At 44.1% G+C, this 22179-nt stretch overlaps 1 protein-coding gene across 1 annotated transcript; it reads left to right on the top strand.

Annotated features, from left to right (window-relative positions):
* Positions 1 to 1069: 1069 nt before the first annotated feature.
* Positions 1070 to 21177, top strand: Smim13 (small integral membrane protein 13). The gene is made up of 2 exons (XM_005066363.4): positions 1070 to 1596; positions 17238 to 21177. The coding sequence occupies exons 1-2, from the start codon at positions 1521 to 1523 to the stop codon at positions 17423 to 17425; spliced, it is 264 nt and encodes an 87-aa protein (XP_005066420.1). The 5' UTR covers positions 1070 to 1520; the 3' UTR covers positions 17426 to 21177.
* Positions 21178 to 22179: the final 1002 nt, after the last annotated feature.

The raw sequence follows: 22179 nt of genomic DNA on the forward strand, positions 1-22179 counted from the left end.
CAACTAATCCCTTAAGATATTTTTATATGCATTTGTTCACAATGTTGCTTCTTAGTTGGAAGGCAGCTCACACAGTAGGTTATCTGGGAATGGGTAGGCCATATTTATTCAAAGTCCAGAGTGCTAACCATTACACCACGAGACCTCCTTTAGGGTAGGGCATATTTATTAAATGAAAAGATTCCTTAGATTTTTGTGTGAGTGGAGACATGAAGACAGGGAACAGATATTTGTAGAAAAGTCTTGTGGGAAACAACAGAGTTTCGGGGGAACTTGCAAGCCTTGACTTCTCAAGGAGTTAAGTGCTGATGCCCCCTTTTGTGTGGGGGCACCTCTTGTATTAACGGATGTGGCAGAACTAGGGAGTTTTAATTTCAAGTGGAAGGAAAGTGCTTAAGATTACTAAAGTACCTTGTTTCTCAGAAGTAAGCTCATTCAAATGTGGCAAAATCTTCAGTTGTGGGTCATATGTCACTTGAATTCACGGAAACAGCTCAACAAAACTTGCTAAGCAGGTAGGTGAATTAAGGGCACAGATGTCCCTAAGTCAATCACCAGTTACTTCTAATGTATATTATCTATGAAGGCATACCATCTGTTGCTGGGGGGGGGAGAGGAAAAGGCTTTTCATAGTCTGACATCTTTCCATCTGGGGGATTTATTTCCTCACAAGTATCCAGCCTTTGCCAGTGGCAATAGGTTGGGTTCAAGTGTAACCAGTTTTTCAAGCAACCACCTTCCGCTTTCCCTCTTGCTAACTAAAAACAAATTTGCATTTGGATTAATGGCTGAAATGACACTGGCGCCTCGACATAGCCTAGTAAGGGAGACAGCGCAAGGCACAGGATTTTCGAGAACACTAGCCAGCAGTCTTCAGAGGTGGTGGCTCCAGAACACCAAAGGCACAGGGGACGGGAAAAGGAGAGCAAGGCGAAACCCTGAGCACTGTTGAGTTCTGGGAGTTGTAGTTCCTCATTGGGCAGAGACCGGCAGCTTGCACCGAGCTTCGCACTCCATTTCCCAGAAGGCCCCGCACAGCGGCAGAGTCGACGCGGAGTGGGTGCCTGGTGATGAGCTGCTGCGGGAGGGGGCGGGGAGCGGAGGAGCAGCTGCGGCGGTCTCGGGGAGCGGTTGACATCTGGCGTCTCCGAGGGCCGAGGGGACCTCACGCTAGCTACAGCTAGGGCCTTGCGGCCACCGGGCCACTTCCAGCTCACGCTTTCCCCTTCGGTGTCCGCCATGGCAGCGCGTCCGTTCGCCGCCGGCCTCTGCACGCCGTGACCCCCGGCTCCCCCGAGCGATGAGGCGGTAGTGGCGCCTCGCGGCCCGCTCCTCCCGCGACTCGGTCGCCCCGGCCGGGGAGCAGGTCTGCGGGCCGTCCCCGCCGCGGTCCGCCCCCGCACCGCCCAGCCCCGCCCCCTGGGGGCGCTGCCCTCGGGCTCCCGCCGCCCATGCTGCCCATGCCTCCCAGCCGCTCTGCCGCCCGCCGCTGAGCCCGCGCCCACCCTCAGGCTCTCAAGATGTGGCACAACGTGGGGCTGACCCTGCTGGTGTTCGTGGCCACGCTGCTGATCGTCCTGCTGCTGATGGTGTGCGGTGAGTGGGGGCAGCGCCTTGCGGGGGAGGAGGGATCGAGAAAGTGTGCGTGGACAAGTGTCTTGGAGCTCACGGTGGTCACCTGGCCTCCCAAGATCGAGCTGAGAGGATCCATGCCTCCTGCTTAGGGCAGATCGCCTGGGCATCACGGAGGAAAGCTCAGCATTCAGGACTGGTATCCTGACTCTAGGTAGAAGCACGTTCCTGCTTCCCGGACAGGTTTGTCCTTGGTTGCCATTAATGCCACGGTCTCCGTGGCCCGTAATCGAAGGACGAGTGATTGGTTTCTCTTTATTTGGAGACTCCGAGCCTGGTGAGAGATTTCACCACATCCAGTGAACCAGGAGTTGGAGCACGCTTGGGTTTCTAGTGCACGTGAAGTTGTTTGTTTACTTCGAGTTCAGGCTTTAACCAAATTCCGAGCAGTTGTGCTACCAGGCAGAGCCTAAAGACACTAATAAACATACAGGGTCCGGTAACCTAATTCTTGGTTCTGCTGTAATGGGGCGGTTTGGTTTGCTGCGTGTATTTTCCTTCTCAGAATGAGAGGACGTTAAACTGTTCTCAAGGCATGTTTCGTTATGCACAGTAGCTGATACCACAGGTCTCAGCATAGAGGTCAAACCATTGTGAGAGTCTGGAAAGTATTTCAGATAGATGCCAGCGAGCACTGCTATTTACAAGACCAAAGTATGGGTTTGATGTGAGGGAGTATTTGGTTACAATTTTATAAATACCGTAGAGCTTATTATTACATAGTCAATGCTCAGCCCAGTGAATGTAATTGGAAGAGATATGTACGCACTTGTATTTAGATAGGTGTATTTAATTTTTGTCAGCAGTGCTGATTGAACCAAGGACCACACATATGCTAAACACATGGTGAACTGTTGCACTGATCTCCAACCCTAAATATAGAGTTAAAAGTCTTTTTTTTTTTTTTTTTTGAGACGGGGTTTCTCTGTATTTTTTTTTTTTTTTTGAAGCCTGTCCTGGAACTCGCTCTGTGGAAGAGGCTGGCCTTGAAGTTACAGGAATCCCTCTGCCTCTGCCTCCCGAGTAATGGCATTAAAGGTGTGGGCCACCACTGCCCAGCCTTTTTTTTTTTTTAAACAGGATCTCACTATGTAACCTTGGCTGGCCTGCAGTTCCCCATGTAGACCAGGCTGGTCTGAAACTCACAGATCCAACTGCCTCAGCCTCTCAGGTGCTAGGATTAAAGATGTGCTCCATCACACCGGGTCCAGTGTTTCTTTTCTCATGATGTCAAACAGTGAACTAGTCTACTCTCAAGCTTCTGACGTGTGAACAGGTGATTCCAGTAACTGTTGATGTTTAAGACTGTTTTTTTTTTTTTTTTTTTTTTGGTTTTACGAGACAGGGTTTCTCTGTATTGTTTTGGAGGCTATCGGTCCAGCCCGGCCTCGAACTCACAGAGATCCGCCTGCCTCTGCCTCCCGAGTGCTGGGATTAAAGGCGTGCGCCACCACCGCCCGGCTGTTTAAGACTTTTTGTGTGTGTGTGTGAGATGGGGGCCTCAGGTAAACTAGATTGTTATGTGGTGGAGGATGACCCTGAGTTGATGATCCACAGAGCGCTACACCCTGTTTATTCAGTGCTGGGGATAGAAAGCCAGGCTTCTGGCAGGCTAGTAAGCTATGCCCACAGTTTAAGGTTCTTGAAATAAGCATATGCAAACCCTTGAGTGGGTGAAGGAAGGATGAAGCCATGCTACCCTTTCTGCTTGGATTGAGAAGGTGACATACAAACCTACGTCTTGTGTAGGACACTTGCCCAACTTGCTCCATTTTAATTCCTGATGGTTTTCTCAACTTTCAGTGGCCATCAGGCTGCCCCCCCCGCCCTTTTTTTTTTCTGCTGTTGTTTTGAGACAGGGATTCTCTGTGTAGCCATCCTGGAACTCACCTCGTACACCAGACTGGCAGGAGATCACCTGCCTCTGCCTCCCAAGTGCTGGCATTAAAGGTGTGTGTCACCACAGCTTGCTGCAGCCGCCACCAGCTTTACTCGTTTTCCTAAACAGGCCTTGTCATTAATTTCAGAAAACCCAATAGGTAAGAGGTAAGGTACTTTAAAATGAATAGCTTTATAAAGTAGCCTAAACTGTTCTTTGTTGGGAAACTAATGGCAGGGCTGGGCAGACTGACTAGACGTGGGACCTGGGGTGCCATGTTAGTTTGCTGGGCTGCATTGCAGAATACTACAGACTGGCTCACTTAGCCCACAGAAATTTCTCTCTTCTAGTCCTGGAGGCTTGAAGGGCTTTAAAAGAGTGTCTCTTCTTGGCATGGAGATGGCCATCGTTTCCTGGTACTTTCACAGGGTCTTCTCACTGTATGTACCTGATACACCAGTCATTGGATCTGGGCCCTGGCCCTTATGACCTTATTTACTTTACAGACAGAGTCACATTGGGAATTAGGACATGCAGGGGAAGGGATACAGTTCTGTCTGTAACATATAACCTGTCTCTAGCCCTTGCTGAAGGGTAGGAGGTAGCTACATAGTTTAGGCTAAGTAGTTTAGGCATATGCCCTTAAAGTAATTCTTACCTTTCTGATGGCCATTGGCTCTCTTGAGAACCTGGTTAATGTTATGAAAAATTTCCAAGAAAAAAATGTATATGCATTATTTTTCTTTCTTAACAATACTTTTTTTTTTTTTTTGGTCTAATTTAGGGGATTTTGTTAAGCCAGAACAGTGAGTTCAAATTACCAGCCTCTAGCCTCTACCCTATGGACTGGCTGTTCTGTTTTCTGTTCTCATTCTATTCAGCCACATTTCTCTTCAGTGCCTACCAGACACCAAATCAGAATCTGTCAGCAGGTTAACCCCAAGCACTCAAGATTGAGTTTGCTGGAGAACACTGACAAAGCTGTTTCAGTGAATTCTGATTTTTAAATTTCAGGTTCCTAGGGAGGTTTTCCTTCTGTATATCAGCTGTTTCTGTTTTTTCATTCATTCTAAAGTGTTTACCTGTACCATTCAACGGAAGCTGCCCTTTGTCAAGGTGGGTAATAAACGGCTTTCACATGGGCGTTCACTTGCTAGTTAGCCCTCTTCTGTATAATTGAGGGTTCTCCCTGAGAAGCACTTCCGGCTTTCATATATCTCAGTGTTTTCTGTCGGGTGGCTGATACTCATTTCCAAATCCTTTCCCCCAAAAGACAAGGTCTCATGTCTTGATAACCTTCATTGCTACTGTTTCTGTAATTTAGATATTTATTAGCTGAGGTGGTTTTGTTTTCTCTGCTTACCATTTATAACAATTTTTTTGTTGTGTTTTTTGAGACAGAGTTTTTATGTATTGCTTTGGAGGCTGTCCTGGAACTCGCCCTGTAGACCAGGCTGGCCTCGAACTCACAGAGATCCCCTGCCTCTGTCTCCCGAGTGCTGGGATTAAAGGCCACCAACGCCCGGCCGTTTATAACAATTTTTGGTCCAATTAATTCTCAGTTTGGAGTGTGTAAATATTCCCTGCTGGACCAACAGTATAATTTGACCACTTATAGTTTCATTTTGCTTGAACTTAGTGTCGGGATCAGCCGACCTGTTGAACGTGCCTGAAAGGGAGTGAGGATTGAGAAAAGAAATAGACAGAAGACAGAGTTGGGAGGGCTCTCAGTGAATACTGTAGATGCCTCGAATTTATTTCTCATACCCCGTTTATAACCAAAGCAAAGGGGAAGGGCAAAAGACTTCCTTACCATGATACAAGGAACAAACAAGCATAATTATCTCCTTATCCTCAAAACGTCAAGTAGCCATGCCTTTGGCCAAACATCCTGTTATTTGGCCTTGAGGAGCAAGAATAGGTTTGAACTTTCTGACCTTGTGTCAGGATGGAACGGAGTCTCTGTGGGCTCCCACAGCTTAGCAATTGCCTTTTAAGCTTACCCACTATTTTCATATCCAATGCTGTGTATATAACCCAGGTGCCTGGACATGCCAGGCGAGTGATCTCACAGTGAGCTCCGTCCCTAGCCCCAGTGTTTAGTCCTCTGTGTGTACCTATTGTTATTTGTTCTCCCCTCCAGTCTCTAGAATCTATACAGTCATGAGAGATACTTCCCACATGTTCCATCCATTGCTTGTTCCCACCCCTTCCCAGAGCCCCCTTCCTTCTCATACACTGAGATGTGCTGTCTGCTGCCCGGTCCTGGATCTTGGGTCACCATCTTTCTCATAGATTCTTCGTTTGTAGGAGGGAAATTTCTAAGAAAAGGTACTTAAAAAGAATGTTTTGCACTGAGCTGAACTCCTATAATCCAGTTGCAGAGAGGGAGGAATGATGAGCAAAGGGGTCAAGACCAGGCTGGAGAAACCCATAGAAACAGCTGACCTCAACAAGGGGGAGCCCATGGACCCCAGACTGATAACTGGGAAACCATCATAGGACCAACCCAGATGCCCTGAACATGCATGCCAGTTAGAAGGCCTGGGCAATCTATGGGGCCTCTGGCCGTGGATCAGTATCTATCCCTAGTATATGAATGGACTTTGGGAGCCCACTCCACATAGAGAGATACTCTCTCAGCCTAGACAACACCAGGGAGGGCCTAGGCCCTGCTCTAAATGATATGACAGACATTGAAGATCCCCCATGGAAGGTCTCACCCTCCCTGGGGAGCAGAAAGAGGATGGGATGGGGGGTTGGTGAGGGGCAGAGGAGGAGGGAGGGAGAGGGAACTGGGACTGACATGTAAAACAAGCTTGTTTCTAATTTAAATTAAAAAGGAAAAAGAAAAAGAATGTTTTGAACTGCGTGGTTAAAAACTCTTCTGATTTTCAGCCCTGATGTTTAAGAACTCTGAAGTTGTAAACTGTTTTTTGGCTAGACTTAGAAATTATTGCCTGTATTTTCAGCTTCAGGGCTAATTTTGAGAAGTCCGGTGTGTGCTGTGACTTGGTTTCTGTCTCTAGATGCCTTTTTGGATAGCCTTTTCATCACTGGTGTAATGGAATGTCTGGCTTCTTTTGTTTTTCTGAACATGTGCAATTGAGAATCCCCCTCTGTTTCTGGAAGTGCTTTCTTCTAGATTAGTGATAATTTCCTACTCTCTCTTTTTGTGTTGTCTTTGTTTTCTCTTTATTTCCTTTGGACTTGTCACTTCTACTACTACTTCCTCTTCCTTCTTCCCTGGGTATTGAACCCAGGCTTTACAACCTGGACTCTTTTTTTGGACATCTTGAGAGAGATTTTGATATGTTCATATTCAAGGATGAGGTAATTAAAACAAAACAATAGGTTCTGACCTGATGGTGTGGAGACACATCTTTTTGTTGTTTGTTTGTTTGTGTTTTGTTTTTCAAGACAGGATTTCTCTGTGGTTCTGGAGCCCATCCTGGAACTCTGTAGACCAGGTTGGTCTCGAACTCACAGAGATCCACCTGCCTCTGCCTCCAAGTTCTGGGATTAAAGGCGTGTTCCACCACCGCCCAGTGGCATACATCTTTAATATCAGCACTTGCCTAGAAGGAGCAGGTGGATCTCTGAGTTCAAAGTCAGCAGAGTCTATAAAGGGAGTTTTGGGACAGTCAGGGCTACACAGAGAAATCTTGTCTCAAAAGCAAAACAGGAAAGCAACAACAAATACCCATGTGTTCTTGTTAGCTGTGGCTCACCATGCACAATGAGTTGGTAATGATGTAATCTCTAGTTTACACATACCCTCAGTTGTTAACATGGAAATCTGTTCTAGGAGAGTATCAACATTCGTTGTTGTTTTTCTCCCAGAGAGGAATTCTCTCACTTCCTGCTTGCCAGTTCCTTTTTCTTCCCTCTACCCTTTTCTGTGATTCTTGATTGTATTTTGTGCCCAACTGGTATACCCCTCTCTGCCATTAAGTTTTTAGTAATGTTAAACCAAAATTGATAGTGGAGAGAGTCTCTGAAATGGAAAGGTTTAGTGGACTGGTCGAGAATCTAGCCTGAATGGACCAAGTCCTGGGACAGGCTCTGCAGCTACCACAGATGCATGACAACTGGATCTGAGAGGCAGTTGCATCTGAGAGCCGAGAACATTTCTGTGTCATCAACTCTTTTAGGGCGGCCCAAGAGTAAAGGTGGGAATCACAAAGAGCCTAAATTTTGGACTAGATAATTCCAGGTAAGGAGAAGTATCTTGGGTTGCCTGAGGCTAGAAGGTCATCTGTGTTGATCAGAACAGGAGATGGCTGCTGGGGTTAAGTCTAGGGTCTGGTCCACGTGCCTGTACAGGAACAAGGAACAGACTGTTGGTTTTAGTTCACACCTGCTAGCTGATTAAGCTCCCTTATCTCTCCCATTCTTTAGAATTTTTTTCTTATCAGATTTTGAAAAGGCAACTGATAATTTTTTTATTTAATTTTTTATTTTGGGCAACTGATAATTTATTAAGAGTAGATTTAGGCACCTGCAATGGAGAACTCAGCCCTGCTTAGAGTATGCTGAAAGTGATATACTTAACAACCTATGGCAGTTGCTTAGCAACACCCTCAGTCCAGAAGCTTCTCCTCCAGCTACCTGTCCCCACACGATTCTTTTCTTCCTTTGCATCTGGCTAAGTAGTTGCCTCACACCTACACAGTCTCCACTTGGAATCCAGTGAATTGACACTTGGGGTTCTGCTGGTATCTTCCAGTATCTAATTCCTGACCATGGTGTAGCTTCCTGACTGAATGTCCCACAGAAACAGTGAATTGGGCAGCTCCCTTAGACTTAGCAGAGGGCTGGAGGTGTGTGGTTCAGTAGTATTCCTAGCACAACAGTGTGGTGTGTTTGTATTTGTGTGTATGTATATCGTAATTGACTTACTTTTTAATCTAGAATCAGGTATTTATTCTACAAAGTGAGTGTTAATGATGGTTTTAGCAGAAGATGTTTTTCTAGACAGGAAGAACAAACAGCAGGTGCTCATTGCCTTGTAATGTAAGATGACACAACACCTGGAAAACAACTGGTTAATAGAGATTACTCAAGAGGTAGATTGTGTGTGTGTGTGTGTGTGTGTGTGTGTGTGTGTGTGTGTGTGTGTGTGTGTTCTAATGATTAAGGTAGAAAGAGCTTGATTATTATGCCTATTGAAACTGGTGGCCTGTTGGAGACTGGGCTGTTAACCAATACTGACTTACTGATTTCTTGACCTCTCTTTAATCCTGATCCCTTGAGAAAGGTCAGGTAAATAGTTTCAGTGTTTGGACGTACAACTTTAGCAAGAATGACTGATTTTCAGCCTGGTTTGTTCAGAAGGTCAGTTAAGACAATGGCAGTCTATTATTTAACACTGTCTAAGTATAAGCACTGATGTCAGTGACTTCATTTGCTTTGTTCAGGATATCTAACATAGTAGGCCCTCATCTTTAGATGAAGGAAAATCCCTCTGCTAATTATTCCAGTAATAACGATTAATTGTGGTATACACCAGGATTGCCTCAAATGGATAACTTACTAAGTGAAATATACCTACTATATTCTTAGGAACATTTCCTTGCTGGGGAAGATGGTCACAGGTATCCAAAGTGAGCTGGTAGGATCAAGGCTTCCAAGGCTTCCCTGTCTAGTTGTTAGGGCATAGGCTTGGCCCCTGTAGAGAGAGGATGCCTTGTTTTATCTTGTACCTTCACTAGACTGTAAAACTCAGATCCTTCCCTTTAAAAGTCTGTAAAAGCAAGGCTTTCCTTTGTTCTGTTACTGTTGGAGCTCCTTTTTGCTCCTCTCTCTGAAAGGCTGTCCCTACTAAACCAGAAATGTCTTGGTATATCTATCAACCTGGAAAGTTTTTTGTTTGTTTGTTTGTTTGTTTTTTGGGGGGTAGGGTCTCACTGTGTACCTGGCTGGCCTGTAATTCTCAGATACCCACCTGCCTCTGCCTCCAGCATGCTAGGATCAACTGCGTGGACCAGCACTTCTGGCAGAGTGTTATTATGTAAACCACAGGTTATCTGAAGGCCTCACAGCCTCACCTAACTCTGAATCTTCACCTAAAACATACTCTTTGGGTTCCTGTAAACCCTGCTGGATGAGTTTATCTTCCTTATTTCCTGTTTACTGGGCTAGGTGTCATACCTGTTCACCTAAATATTTGATGTGTATTCAGAGGTACAAAGATAACCACACTCTGGTTCTCTCTTTAAGCCACAAGCTGGAAGGGGAATCCAGCTTAGTCATTCAGAAACACTTCAGGTGTTTGAACAGTCCATTAATGTGGATCCACTGCTCCCAGATGTTCATCAAGGTGACTTGTATGCTCATTCTTTTATCACCCTGCTTTCTAACACCCCACCCCATCCTCCTAAGACTTCACGAGTTTATCTCTGGGCTATCATGAAAAAGATTTGGCACAAAGCCCTGGAACTCCACTTCCCTTAGACTAACCTATGTGATAGGAGTGTCGTGTTATCAGAGCCCTGTCACAAGCAGGGCTTATGCCCATGAAGTGTCTCTGGAGCCCCTAGATTATTTTAGGATGAAGACTGGTCACAGGCAACACCAAGCATGTGATTAGAGACCAGGGAGTTTGAGCCCTACTCCTTGACCTCTAGAGGGGGTGGGGAGCTTGGGTTCTCAACACTCTTGAACAGTGAGTGCATTGGCCATTGAAGCTCATTGCTCCTGAAACTGCACTCCAGAACTTGCTTCTACAGCCTTTTCATTTCATGGCCACCCTGGCCTCTAAAGATAGCAGCTTCCCCTGAGCACACCTGTCCTTCCCCCTTCCTCTGCTCTTCATAGATTGCATTGTCATTGGAGGTACATGTTGCAGCAGGATAGCATTTGGACCATAGTAGGCACTGACATATATTTGAGTGAAAGAATGAATAGGTGAGTGACTAATCAGCTGGGATGAGATGATAATGAGGGCAAGGGGCATCAAGACTTTGGGGAAGATGTAGGTAGCTAAGAGGTTTTATGGAATCAAGATTCTCCGGGCCCTTAGAGCTACAGCCTAGGAGGAAGGAAACCAGTTAGGAGGCTTCTGTTGTATTGATGGCAGTTTTGGCCAAGGAGACAGTAGTAGAGTTGGGAATGCCAGTGGCTTTGTGTTCGTAGTGTGACTCAGCAACAGTGGTGGCACGTCTCTCTGCTCTGTCGCAGTGAAGAGCACATGAGCTTTGAAGCTTCAGGGCTGGTTTAGAACTCATGTCCACATAGGTCCTGGGAGGTCAGAGTGTGGCCTGTATGAGGAGAGGGGTTGTATTAACCTAGGGCCACACCCTCTATAAGTTGACAAGGCTGTGCCCGCTGGTTCAACCTGAGCACACTGATTGCCAGGTGTATTACCAAGAGCCAAGCTATTGCTGTGCCTGGCACCCTGGTTTGCAGGTGTAGTAGAATGCATGGAATTGACTCCGGCAGACCTGCGGTTGCTTTGAGCAATGTTTCAGCTTCTAATTTTATTTTATTTTATTTTTTGGTTTTACGAGACAGGGTTTCTCTGTATTGTTTTGGAGACTGTCAGTCCAGCCCAGCCTTGAACTCACAGAGATCCGCCTGCCTCTGCCTCCTGCGTGCTGGGATTAAAGGCGTGCACCACCACCGCCCGGCTTTATTTTTTTTTTAAAGTATTTTCCACTTTTCCATAACATCCTGTATCTTTTTTTTTAAGATTTATTTATTTATTATGTATACAGTGTTCTGCCTGCATGTATCCCTGCAGGTCAGAAGAGAGCACCAGATCTCATTACGGGTGGTTGTGAGCCACCATGTGGTTGCTGGGAATTGAACTCAGGACCTCTGGAAGAGCAGCCAGTGCTCTCTTAACCTCTGAGCCATCTCTCCAGCCCCCCAGCTTCTAATTTTAATAAAAACAAGTTCACGGATAGCGAGCTACCTGGAAATGATGTCTGCTTGCCTAGCACTGAAGTACAGGTATGAATTAATCTGTGCTTGGAAGTGGATTTTCAAAGATTAAGTATGGTTTTAGCTTACTCTGGTTTTAGGAAAATAGATTTAAGTTAAGGCAGCACCATACCTCGTGTTGAGGCTCGGCAAACTGCCCGAGCAGAAAAGGCTCTTGGAAGCAAACAAGGTAGAAAATACTGGAAATATGGGGAATTTCTAGCTAGAGGCTAATTGGTTCAGAGTGGGTAGGCTCTTTTGGCTTCACTGTTAATGGCAACTTGGTTTCAGCTTGCCTGTGTAAGAATCCAAGGTTCTGGAGCCATCTGAAAGTGATGGGTTTGTTAAAAAATTGACAAATAATTGGTTTTAATTTATGATTTTGGTCAGCCTTACATAAGTATGATCAACAGATAATATGTTAATACCAACTACAAAAAATGTAAAAAAAGTTTCAGTGCCAAGCCAACATTGAGAAGACATTACTAGGGATTATCCTGCCCATGGGATGCACGTTTCTTAAGGAAATGAGAAGTGGAGTTTTCCCAGGCTCCCAGTACTCCCCAAGTCACACCGTATTGGCAAAGTAGACGCTCAGAACCAAGCATCCAGTTGCCACCTTTCTTGCCCAGCATTCCCTCCCAAAACCGTACAAGAATTTAAAGAGTTTGTTTGTTTGTTTGGTTTTTTGAAATTGGGTCTTACTGTGTAGCCCCAGCCGGCCTGGAACTCCCTATGTAGACCAGGTGAACCCTGAACTCACAGAGACACACCTGCCTCCATGACTGAAGCTTTTGTGAGGACTGTACCTTCTGACTTACTCACCTTCCCTGAGGCCAGTCTCTAGTACAGTCACAATGGGGATTGTGTTGCACTGTGTGAGTTTGGGCAATCACTGTAGTGGGTACTGATCATTCCTGAAATGGTGCCTAATCATACTTCTGCCATGAAAACCCAGTAACTTGATATACTTAAATCCATTGCTCTGTTCTAAGTAGCTGGATTTCTTTGATAGCTGTTACTCAGGCGTGACAATCCTAGCATTTGGAAGGCTGAGGCAAGAAGATCTCCATCTCTAAGTTGGAGGCCAACCTGAGCTACCAAAGCAAGACCCTGTCTTAAGGGTGGTGGGGAGGGCTTAACAAACGACAGTTGCTTATAGATCTTCACTTGTAAAAGCCTGATCAGTTGTTTTTAAATTTTCCCCTCTCACGTACTATATGTTGACTGCAGCTCCGTCCCAAACCCGCTCCTCCTTTGTTCCCTTCAGAAGGAAAGGGCAGACCTCCGAGGGATAAAAACCAAACATGGCATATCAAGTTATAATAGAGCTAGGCACATCACCTCATATCAAAGCTGGATGAGGCAACCCAGTAGGAAGAAATGGGTCCCAAAAGCAACCAAAAGAGTCAGAGAAAGAGCCCACTCCCACTTTTGGTAGGCCCACAGGAAGCCCAAACTACACAACCATAATGTATATGCAGAGGACATAGGTTAGACCTATTCAGGCTCCCTGATTGTTGGTTCAATCTCTGCCAGCCCCTTTGAGCCCTGGTTAGACGATTCTGTGGGTGGTTTTCATGTGTCATTGACCCTCACTGTCCTCTGTAGGATTCCCAGAACTGCTCACGCTGTTCCCCTTCCTATCCATATCCGGGCCCAGATCTTAAGTGTACACGCCCACACTCTGGATATTCTGTGTCTCCAGCTCCTCCCAGTGCAGCTGCCTGCTGGCCTCCACAGCTGACCCATAGCGTGGGACTTTCTTCCTCTTTTTCTGTGTCCTTCCCCTCAGCCGTTGCTGAGACTTAGAGCTTGCCTGCTCTATGTTGTCTTTTTTCTCACATTCTTAACATATTGGTGCCTACGAGTAAAACAACAAAAATTCCCCATTAGTCATCAAGTCTTTTATATAGGAATGGGAGTAATGGCTGGCAGCCTTTACTAATTCCGAGAGATTATGAAACATTGAATGTTATTTCATTGTGGGAGTTGAAAGCTGCTGATGGTGAACTGTTAATTATATTGATGGTGATGGTTAAGTGTGCAGCTCATCTACCTCACTACCTTTCTGGTATGTTTATCTGTAGAAATCCCGTACTGGGTTTCCAAACATTTACCTCTTGTTACTGGCACAAGTGAATCGCCTTTTATTGCCCCCGAACCAGGGCTTCTGTTGCCAGCCAGTTTTTCTGACTTACAGTGCCTATCAGTCTAAGGGTGGAACAAGGTCTGAACCTACCATTTAAAATAATATGCAGCTTGATGTTTGATTAGACATAAATAGAATTTCCCTTTCTCCCCCACTTTCATTCCTTCCCATTTTCTATCTAAATCCCAGGACATTGTGCAAAAACCCATGTCCATAGAACAAGAGTAAGCAAGAAGTTTGTTCTGTGGGAGGGATCTGGTGGGTTGTGCTTCCATGAGCTAGCCCATCCTCCTGTTCCCCATTACATGCACACTCCTGGGAGAACTTATCCCAGAGCGCAGAGTCCAATTAGGCCAGTCTACTCTCAGGCTAGTTGAAGTTGTGAATCTGAACTGGTAGTGCTGTCCTGTGTGTCTGTGTGGCTCTTGCTCGTAGCTTGTATGCTTCACACACACTCCGACCTATTTGACGTGTCTGTCTAGTGATATGTCAGTGGTGAAGCTCCCTTGCACTTGTGTTTTCTTACATGCCGAGTGCACAGGAGAGTGAGCTCCGAACACGTGTGACATTACACAATCCTGTGGAGCAGACGCAGCACAACTCTAGAGCCTAACCAATCTTTTTTCCTAACTCTGACCATCTGCCTAATCTGCTTTCTGCTGTTACAACAGAGCCCCACGCACTAGGCAAATCATAAATGATAGTTGTTTATTGAGGGCGTAGTTGTGGAGGACTGAGGTACCAATACCCAGTGAGGGCCTTTGCTGTGGCATTATGGAATGGGAGGGCAAGCATGGGGAGGGACAGGCAAATCTACCCTTGTGATACTTCACCTATTCCCTCCATGCTGACAGTAACTCATTTCTTAATGTTTCCTAATCACTTCCTTATATTAAGAATTCAAGTACATAGCCTGGCGTTGGTGGCGCACGCCTTTAATCCCAGCACTTGGGAGGCAGAGGCCGGCAGATCTCTGTGAGTTCGAGGCCAGCCTGGTCTACAAGAGCTAGTTCCAGGACAGCCTCCAAAGCCACAGAGAAACCCTGTCTCGAAACCCCCCCCAAAAAAAAAAGAATTCAAGTACATAACTACATGAGCTTTGGAGGGAACATTTAAACAGTTCTGACCATTATATCAGTTATTTAATTCATGAACTTCCTGTGACATCGCCCAACTCCTTGGTGATATTTGGGGAAAGATCATAATTTAGGTATTGAGTATTAAAACTAGGACCTTACATGTGCTTGACAGTGAGTTACAACCTCCACTTCTGGGCAGTTTCTTTGTGTAGTCTGTCTTAGTTGGGGCTTCTATTACTGTGATAAACACCATGACCAAAAGCCACTTGGGGAGGAAAGGGGTTATTTCTGCTTATAGCTTGTAGTCATCATCTGGGGAAGTCAGGGCAGAGATGTGGAGGCAGGAGCTGATGCAGAGGCCATGGAAGGGAGCTGCTTACTGGCTGCTCCCTGCGGCTTGCACAGCCTACATTCTTATGGAACTCAGGACCCCCAGCTCAAGGGTGGCACTGCCCATAGTGAGTGGGCCCTCCCACATCAGTTATGGAGAAAATGTAACAGACTTGCCCACTGGCCGATTTGGTGGGGACATTTTCTTAGTTGAGGTTCCCTCTTCCTAAATACCTCTAGCTTGTGTCAAGTTAACATAAAACTAGTCAGAACATTTTCCTTATGTAATCATCATGTCTCATTAATAAATACTAATGTGGCTTTTGGAAATGGAGTGTTCCGAGGCAGTTTCTGGTCAACTGGTCCTTCACTTCTTACTTATGGACATTCAGCCATGAATCGAATGCCCCTTTCTCCTTTCTGACTGCTCCACGTTTTAACAACCATTTCTGTGTTTTCCAAACTTGTATGAACATTAGAGTAATCTATGAAGCTTCAAAATGAGTAAGCATAGCCAGGTGTGGTGATGTATAACTTTAATCCCAGCACTCTGGAGGTAGAGGCAGGTGGATCTCTGAGTTTGAGGGCAGCTTGGTCTACATGAGTTCCAGGACAAGCAGAGCTACATAATGAGACCTTGTCTCAAAAAAAAAAATAAATAAAATCACACGAATAAAAAAAATGAATAAACACAGCTCCTAGATTGACTTGGGGTTTGTGGGACAAACTCCTGAGAATCTTAGTTTCTGAAAACTCCCCAGCAGATTTGATGAATGGTCAGTTTGAGTGAATCCATAGTGATGTGATGCTCATTAGTGACTGCTAGCTAGGAGGAGACTGGTGCATGGCTGCTATTGGCTGCGCCAAATGCTGCCTTCTGAATGTTGGTCTGACACTGACACATTTTTTACATTGTTGTCACTGGCAGTACAATTTGGGAGGAAGAGAGTATGGAAAGTCCTTATATCTAAGCCTTTGACAAGTGTTGTCGTCTTCAGCTTTTTGTTTTGACAGAGTCTCTCTGTGTAGCCTTAGCTGGTCTGGAGCTTGCTGTGTAGACCAGGCTGGCCTTGAACACACAGAGATCTACCTGTCTCTGCCTCTCCAGTGGGCTTAAAGGTGTGGGAGTCATCACCTCCAGCAATGCTGGGAGATTCTTACAGAGTACCAGGATTGCTTTTTCATTTCTAAAAGTCTATGTAGCCCAGGCTCTCTCAGACTCGCTGAATAGTAAACGGCAACCTTCAATTTCTGATCCCCCTGCTTCCACTTCTAAGTGTTTAGATCATAGGTGTGTAACACAACACCACGCCTGGTTTTACATGTGTGCAACACGACACCACACCTGGTTTTATGTGGTGCTGGGGATTAAGCCTGGGACTTTATAGCTGTCCTTTTCGAATGACGGCGTGAAGGAAACTGGCAGGAAACACTGGTGTCATGACTGTCTCTACCTCGTTTCTCAGGTGTTCTGTTCTTAATGCTTCAGGACAAGCCTGCTTTGGTTTAGTTGACTGATCCTTTATTGGGTGATGTTTCCTCTTTAATGAATTTGATGTAAAACTGTCATCTTCTAGAAATCTTGAACTTACACTGTTGATTCACAGGCTTTATTTTTCGATCATGCACTGACAGAATTTTTACAGGTTTCTGTGACATTTTTTGTAAACTGCTCAGCAAGGTGGTCTTGACCGGGCATTTTCACTGTGGCCCAGTTCACTCCTGCTGCTTAACACCTTTTCATTCTGACCTGATGACTCACCCTGAGTAGAACTGAGGTACGGTGTGTCCACTCATTAGTCAAGTGTATTTCTTTTCCACAAAAATACTCTCAAAATTGATCTTCATACAGTAAGAACTCTTACTTAGTTCCAATCTTGTATATATTTGTATGGAAGGTTGGCATTGAAGCCTGGAGTCTTACCATGGAACCCAGGCTAGCCTTGAACTTGCCATCTACCTGCTTCAGTCCCCCAAGAGCATATGTGCAACCATACCCAGCATCAGTTTAATATTAATGCTGGGTTTGAAATTCCATGAAAGTAGAAACTTGTCTTCCTGTATGATCCTAGAATCTATCCTCATGCCTCACACATCATAAGGCCTTGTGTTTGATGTGTGAGTGCACACTACAGTATGCATACTGCTTTGTAATAGACCTTACAGTTTATTGTAATGTTTTCTGAGTTAAAGCAGTGTAATAATTTTTCTCAATGTTTTTGTCTCAATGTTTCTTTAGGTTGGTATTTTGTATGGCATCTATTTTTATCCAAATTCAAGTTTCTACGGGAACTGGTGGGAGACACAGGATCCCAGGAAGGAGATCTTGAGCCTTCTGGGTCTGAAACAGAAGAGGACCCTTCAGCTTCACCACACAGGATCAGATCTGCTCGCCAGAGAAGGGTGCCTACTGATGAAGGCCACTGACCAGATACCCGCCCTGCTAGAATATGGTCTACAGCAGTTATGAGTCTGTCTTTAGGGACCTGACTTTGAAAGTTACTGTGACTGAGGAACATTTGCAACTGGATTTCTGTCCAGTTCAAAAAAAGATTTACATGTAAGCCATAGAGAAATAAAGGGAATTTAAACCAAATTGGACTGTTACAGATTTCATCTTGGATATTTTGCTTCACTGGGTCTACTTAACGCTCTTAACTCTTTTTGGCTTTTTTTTTTTTTTTTTTTTTTTTTGCACTGGTGTAAATCTGTAAACATTTCAGGCTTGAAAAAACATGATGATATTAGTCATAAAATGTACCCTTTTCTTGATATTTTAACTTGTCATAAATCGGGACGTATCTCATTACTGTCAACCAGGTGATAGTCTTGTCATTATCCTAGCTTGTGCATATGTGAATTTGCAGCTTGTTATAGTGTCATTACCTCAGCTGATGTGTATATTGTTGGTATCAAATATATCAGGTTTAATTGGCATTTTTAAAATGTCTTCAAAGTTCCATGAATCAGCATTGAATGGAAGGTTATTGCATATGCAGAAAGCCATGGAGACAGCAGTGGAGCATGTTTGATATCAGTGATGCCAACATTTGCTGCTGGAGAAATGATCACAAGTCAATGTTTCCTTGCAAAGAAACAACAAAATGCTTTTACAGGACTTAAGAAAGGAAGATACCCACACATTGATGAAGATATGCTACATTTTGTCAGTGAGACACTTGCAAAACAGTTGCCTGTCTTCACGTCAAGGAGTTGTAGTTGAAGGCCAGAGAAATTGCCAAAATTCTCAGAAATGATCTAAGAAAATTCAAAGCAAGAAGAGACTGGTATGGCCACTTCATGGAGAGGACTGCTATTAAGACATCAGGTGTTCTCTCCAGAGCTGCCTGCTGCTATTAGACAGAAGGCAGTGGTAAGCATCCCATCGGGAAATGCCACATCGGCAGGCCTTTTGACACCTGTGTGGGAAAGCAGATCTAATGACTAATTTGAAGTGTTTTGGAAGAAGGGACTTGGAATGTGAAGATACAGTTATAACTTGCCAGTTTATTTCACACGCTCTTTACATAGGCACAAGATTTATGTGATAAAACTATTTTAGAACACAGGATAAATACAAACTAAAACATTTTTCTGTGATACAAGGCATATGTCCTAGCTTAATGGGCAGTGTCTTTTCTTAGACCTATATATGGTGCATCTTAACAATTGATGGTCACCTAGATTAAGTAAAAGAGAAAATTTGTAAATTTCAAGATAGCATTTATTTATTGGAGAACATAATTATAAGTCTACAGTGTTAACAGTTATTTTCTATGAAATACTTTTGGGGTAAACCTATTGGGGGCTTTAGAGGTATAGTTATGAATCTAAGAACTGTCTTCTCCTTTAGGGAGAGTGAGATTGGTCCCCCCTTTATATGGGGACTGTATGTTCTGGACTTGTGGAGAAAATACTTCAGACCTCAAAGAGTATTAGGGCTTGAAACAGTAGTGGTTGAAAAAACCTGCTTACCTGTGTAAAATGCCTCTTGCCAGGAGTCCATGTTTGTTTTAACTGAACTTTGGACTGTTTACTAAAGAGAGATGAATTAATAAACTTTCTAGTGTTGTCTGCTCTAGACAGAAATGAACTGCAAAGCCAAGTTCCTTTCCTGGTTCCTGTCCTTCATGGCTGTGTTTAATCTTGTTTGATACCTCATTCTTCATACTGGCAGATTTTGTCTATTAATTGTCTACTGGCACTGCCCCAAGTTCAGTTCCTTAAGAACTGTTCCTAGATATCCTAGCCCTTTGGGTACACTGGAAGAAAAGTTTAGAGGAAAACTTTCATGTATACGTTTTCTGGGGAAGATGCCCAACAGCTGAGAGTGGGCATCTGTTCTGTTCTTTATAGGGCATACTGTGACCAGAAGGCATAAAGAGCAGTGACATTGTTTCTAGCATTGATTTTTAATAATTCTTATACTAACTAAATATCACTAAATGGGTTAAGATGCCCTAAGGCATCTTGTTACCCGGAGGTTGTTTACATTAGATTTTTTTTCATAATCTAATGTCTTGAGCTCCAGGTTTTTGCTTTTTGCTTATGTTTTGCGGTGGGTATCTAAGGTTTATATAGCAATAGGAATAACTTAAAGCTGCAGGTGAGCTCTCTGTTGTGTCAGTATTAAAGAATGGTGGCTGATGTCATCACCCCCGACCCGTCCAATCTGAACTAAGCCCAAACTAGTCTCTGTAAAGATACATATAGGACATTATTTATTGGTATTTATGTTTCCAGTGTATCTTATGAAACTTTAACAAAAACTGGTTGACCTGAGAAATAATTCCTTATTGTGTAACAGCTCATACTTGGCGTGTTTTAACTTAAAAAAAGTAAAGACATTTTGGATGCCAGTATGAACTAAGGCATAGTGTTTTGTGTAAAATTGCCTTCATGGATCTCCTTTACTCCACTGAGAGAGAAGAGAAACCATTGTCCCTCCAGGATTCCTCACATGCTGTGGGTTTCTATCCTGTTTCCTGGTGAAGCGCTTTTATAGCTCTTATAACTGTCACACCTGCATACTCGGGTTGTCAGTGCAAGTGGTGTGTCTAACTTCAAAGTTTAAAAGACACAACATACAAATACTAGAGTCTTGCCTGATGACATCATCTGTTTGAGAGTCGATTAGAAACTTGAGGACTCAGGTAGATCGTTGCAGTTCCTTCATAGCCAGCCCTTCCCAAATCTGTGGTTTGTCTCTGAAGGGGTGTGTGTGTGTGTGTGTGTGTGTGTGTGTGTGTGTGTGTGTGTGTGTGTTTGCACATTGCCCATGTGGTGGCATAGCTCAAATTTAAATGCCAAAACACTAAAGATTTGTATAAAAGTTAGCTGAGGTGTTAAACACATACCTGAAGATAGATTTTGAACTGAATGGCCTCTCACAGTGGAAGTAGATACTGGATGGCTATTTCAGGGACATCTTGGCCTCTTTGCTTAGATTAGACTTCACCATTTCAAAATGGTATTTTGCTAAAAGTTGAGAATATGTATGAGCTGGTATCTAGAACATGATGGAAAGCAGTATATGTTTCATGTTAAGAGGAATGATGTTTGAATTTATTTTGAGTCTACAGTGCAATCTTTTTTTAAAGTCAGTTTTCCTGAGATGGTGTCTGAGTATGACTGGTAACCAGTATAATTGCAGATCTTGACTGGTAAACTAAGTGCTTTTATATTTGAAGTTGACTTCATAAAGCCAATGAGCAGTCCTTTGAGCTTGGAAAAGCTCAGGCAACTGTAGAATGGTGTTGGGTTATAGAATCTAGACTCAAAATACCTTGTATTGTCTGCTGTTAAAGTGTCCTGGAGTTAGAAACTTCTAACAAGTTACATTTTTACCCTGTGTAAGTAGAAGCTGCATCTCCATTTGTCAGAGCACATGCTACCTGTTGAGGACTGTCTGGCATTAACCTCCATGCCAGTTCTATGCATAACCATCACCAAATACTGCTGATGTGGTTTCTTACAGGAGCCCTTCTGTCCTGTGCTATGATGCATTGTCACCTTGTTGCTTGACAAATACATTGTAAGGAATTAGAACTGTGTGTGTTAATAGTACCTTTACATAAATAACAAGATGTAAAATACAGATGAGGGATATGCAAATGAGTGATGTTCCTGTCTTAGAATATCTAAAGCTTCTTGCACAGAATAAAGGAAAATGAAAATAAGCGAGTGTATGTCTCATTGATTAAGGATAATGAGTGCAGTGGGTACTTTGGATATGATGGGATTCTAAAGGTGTCTTTTTTTTTTAATGGTCCACACTTCAGCACTCCACTAACTTTAAAAAAGTCTTAAGAATTGGGAGGAACCAGGCAGTGGTGTCTCATGCCTTTAATCCAAGCACTTGGGAGGCAGAGGCAAGCAGATCTCTGTGAGTTTGAGGCCAGCCTGGTCTACAAGAGCTAGTTCCAGGACAGCCCCCAAAACAATACAGAGAAACCCTGTCTCAAAACCAAAAAAAAAAAAATAGAATTGGGAGGATAGTAATAGCATCCACCATGCTAGGAAATTAATCAACAGAGAGCCTGAAAGACACATAGCCCAGCTCTGTTGATGTACTTAATCATACTGAACCTTCCATCACCCAACAGCCTCAAAAACTTGCTAATTTGCTTACTGTATACCTTGTTTCACTTTTAACACCAACAACCAGGAAGACCAAGGGAATTGAATACTGCAAGTCCAGGGAGAACCTGTTGGAGGTAGAAACCATGGGTTCCAGTGTGTGAGCCGATGTTTCTCTTCAGTGCTCAGGTGCCAGAATAGAGGACAGGAAAAGGAGCTTTGCTAGGTCTTGGCTTTGTAAGATAGGTCTGTCTGAGAGATTGCTGGAGCTTGGTCTGGGATCTGGGCTGGTTAGGAGAATCAGTTCTGGTGCCAAAGGCTTGGCACAGTGGGCAGCACTAAAAGGAGAAATGGAACAAAGTGTTCTGGAGGAACTATGAGACTCTTCTTGCTCTACCTGCACCACTGAGGTCCAAGGCATAAAGATGATGCTGTTTATGAAGGACTCGGAGAGGAGGCACTAGCTACAGTCGTTTTCCAGGTAGTAGACAAGAGGATTTCCGATAAAAGAATACGTAATGAAAGGTCCTTGTGAAGCTGTGTGTAGATAGTTGTTTCTGAAATTGGAAATGCAAATGGTTTTGAGGATAGAGATGTGTGAA

Source organism: Mesocricetus auratus, unplaced genomic scaffold (genome assembly GCF_017639785.1).
Source record: "Mesocricetus auratus isolate SY011 unplaced genomic scaffold, BCM_Maur_2.0 Super-Scaffold_100013, whole genome shotgun sequence".
Classification (NCBI taxonomy): Eukaryota; Metazoa; Chordata; class Mammalia; order Rodentia; family Cricetidae; genus Mesocricetus; species Mesocricetus auratus.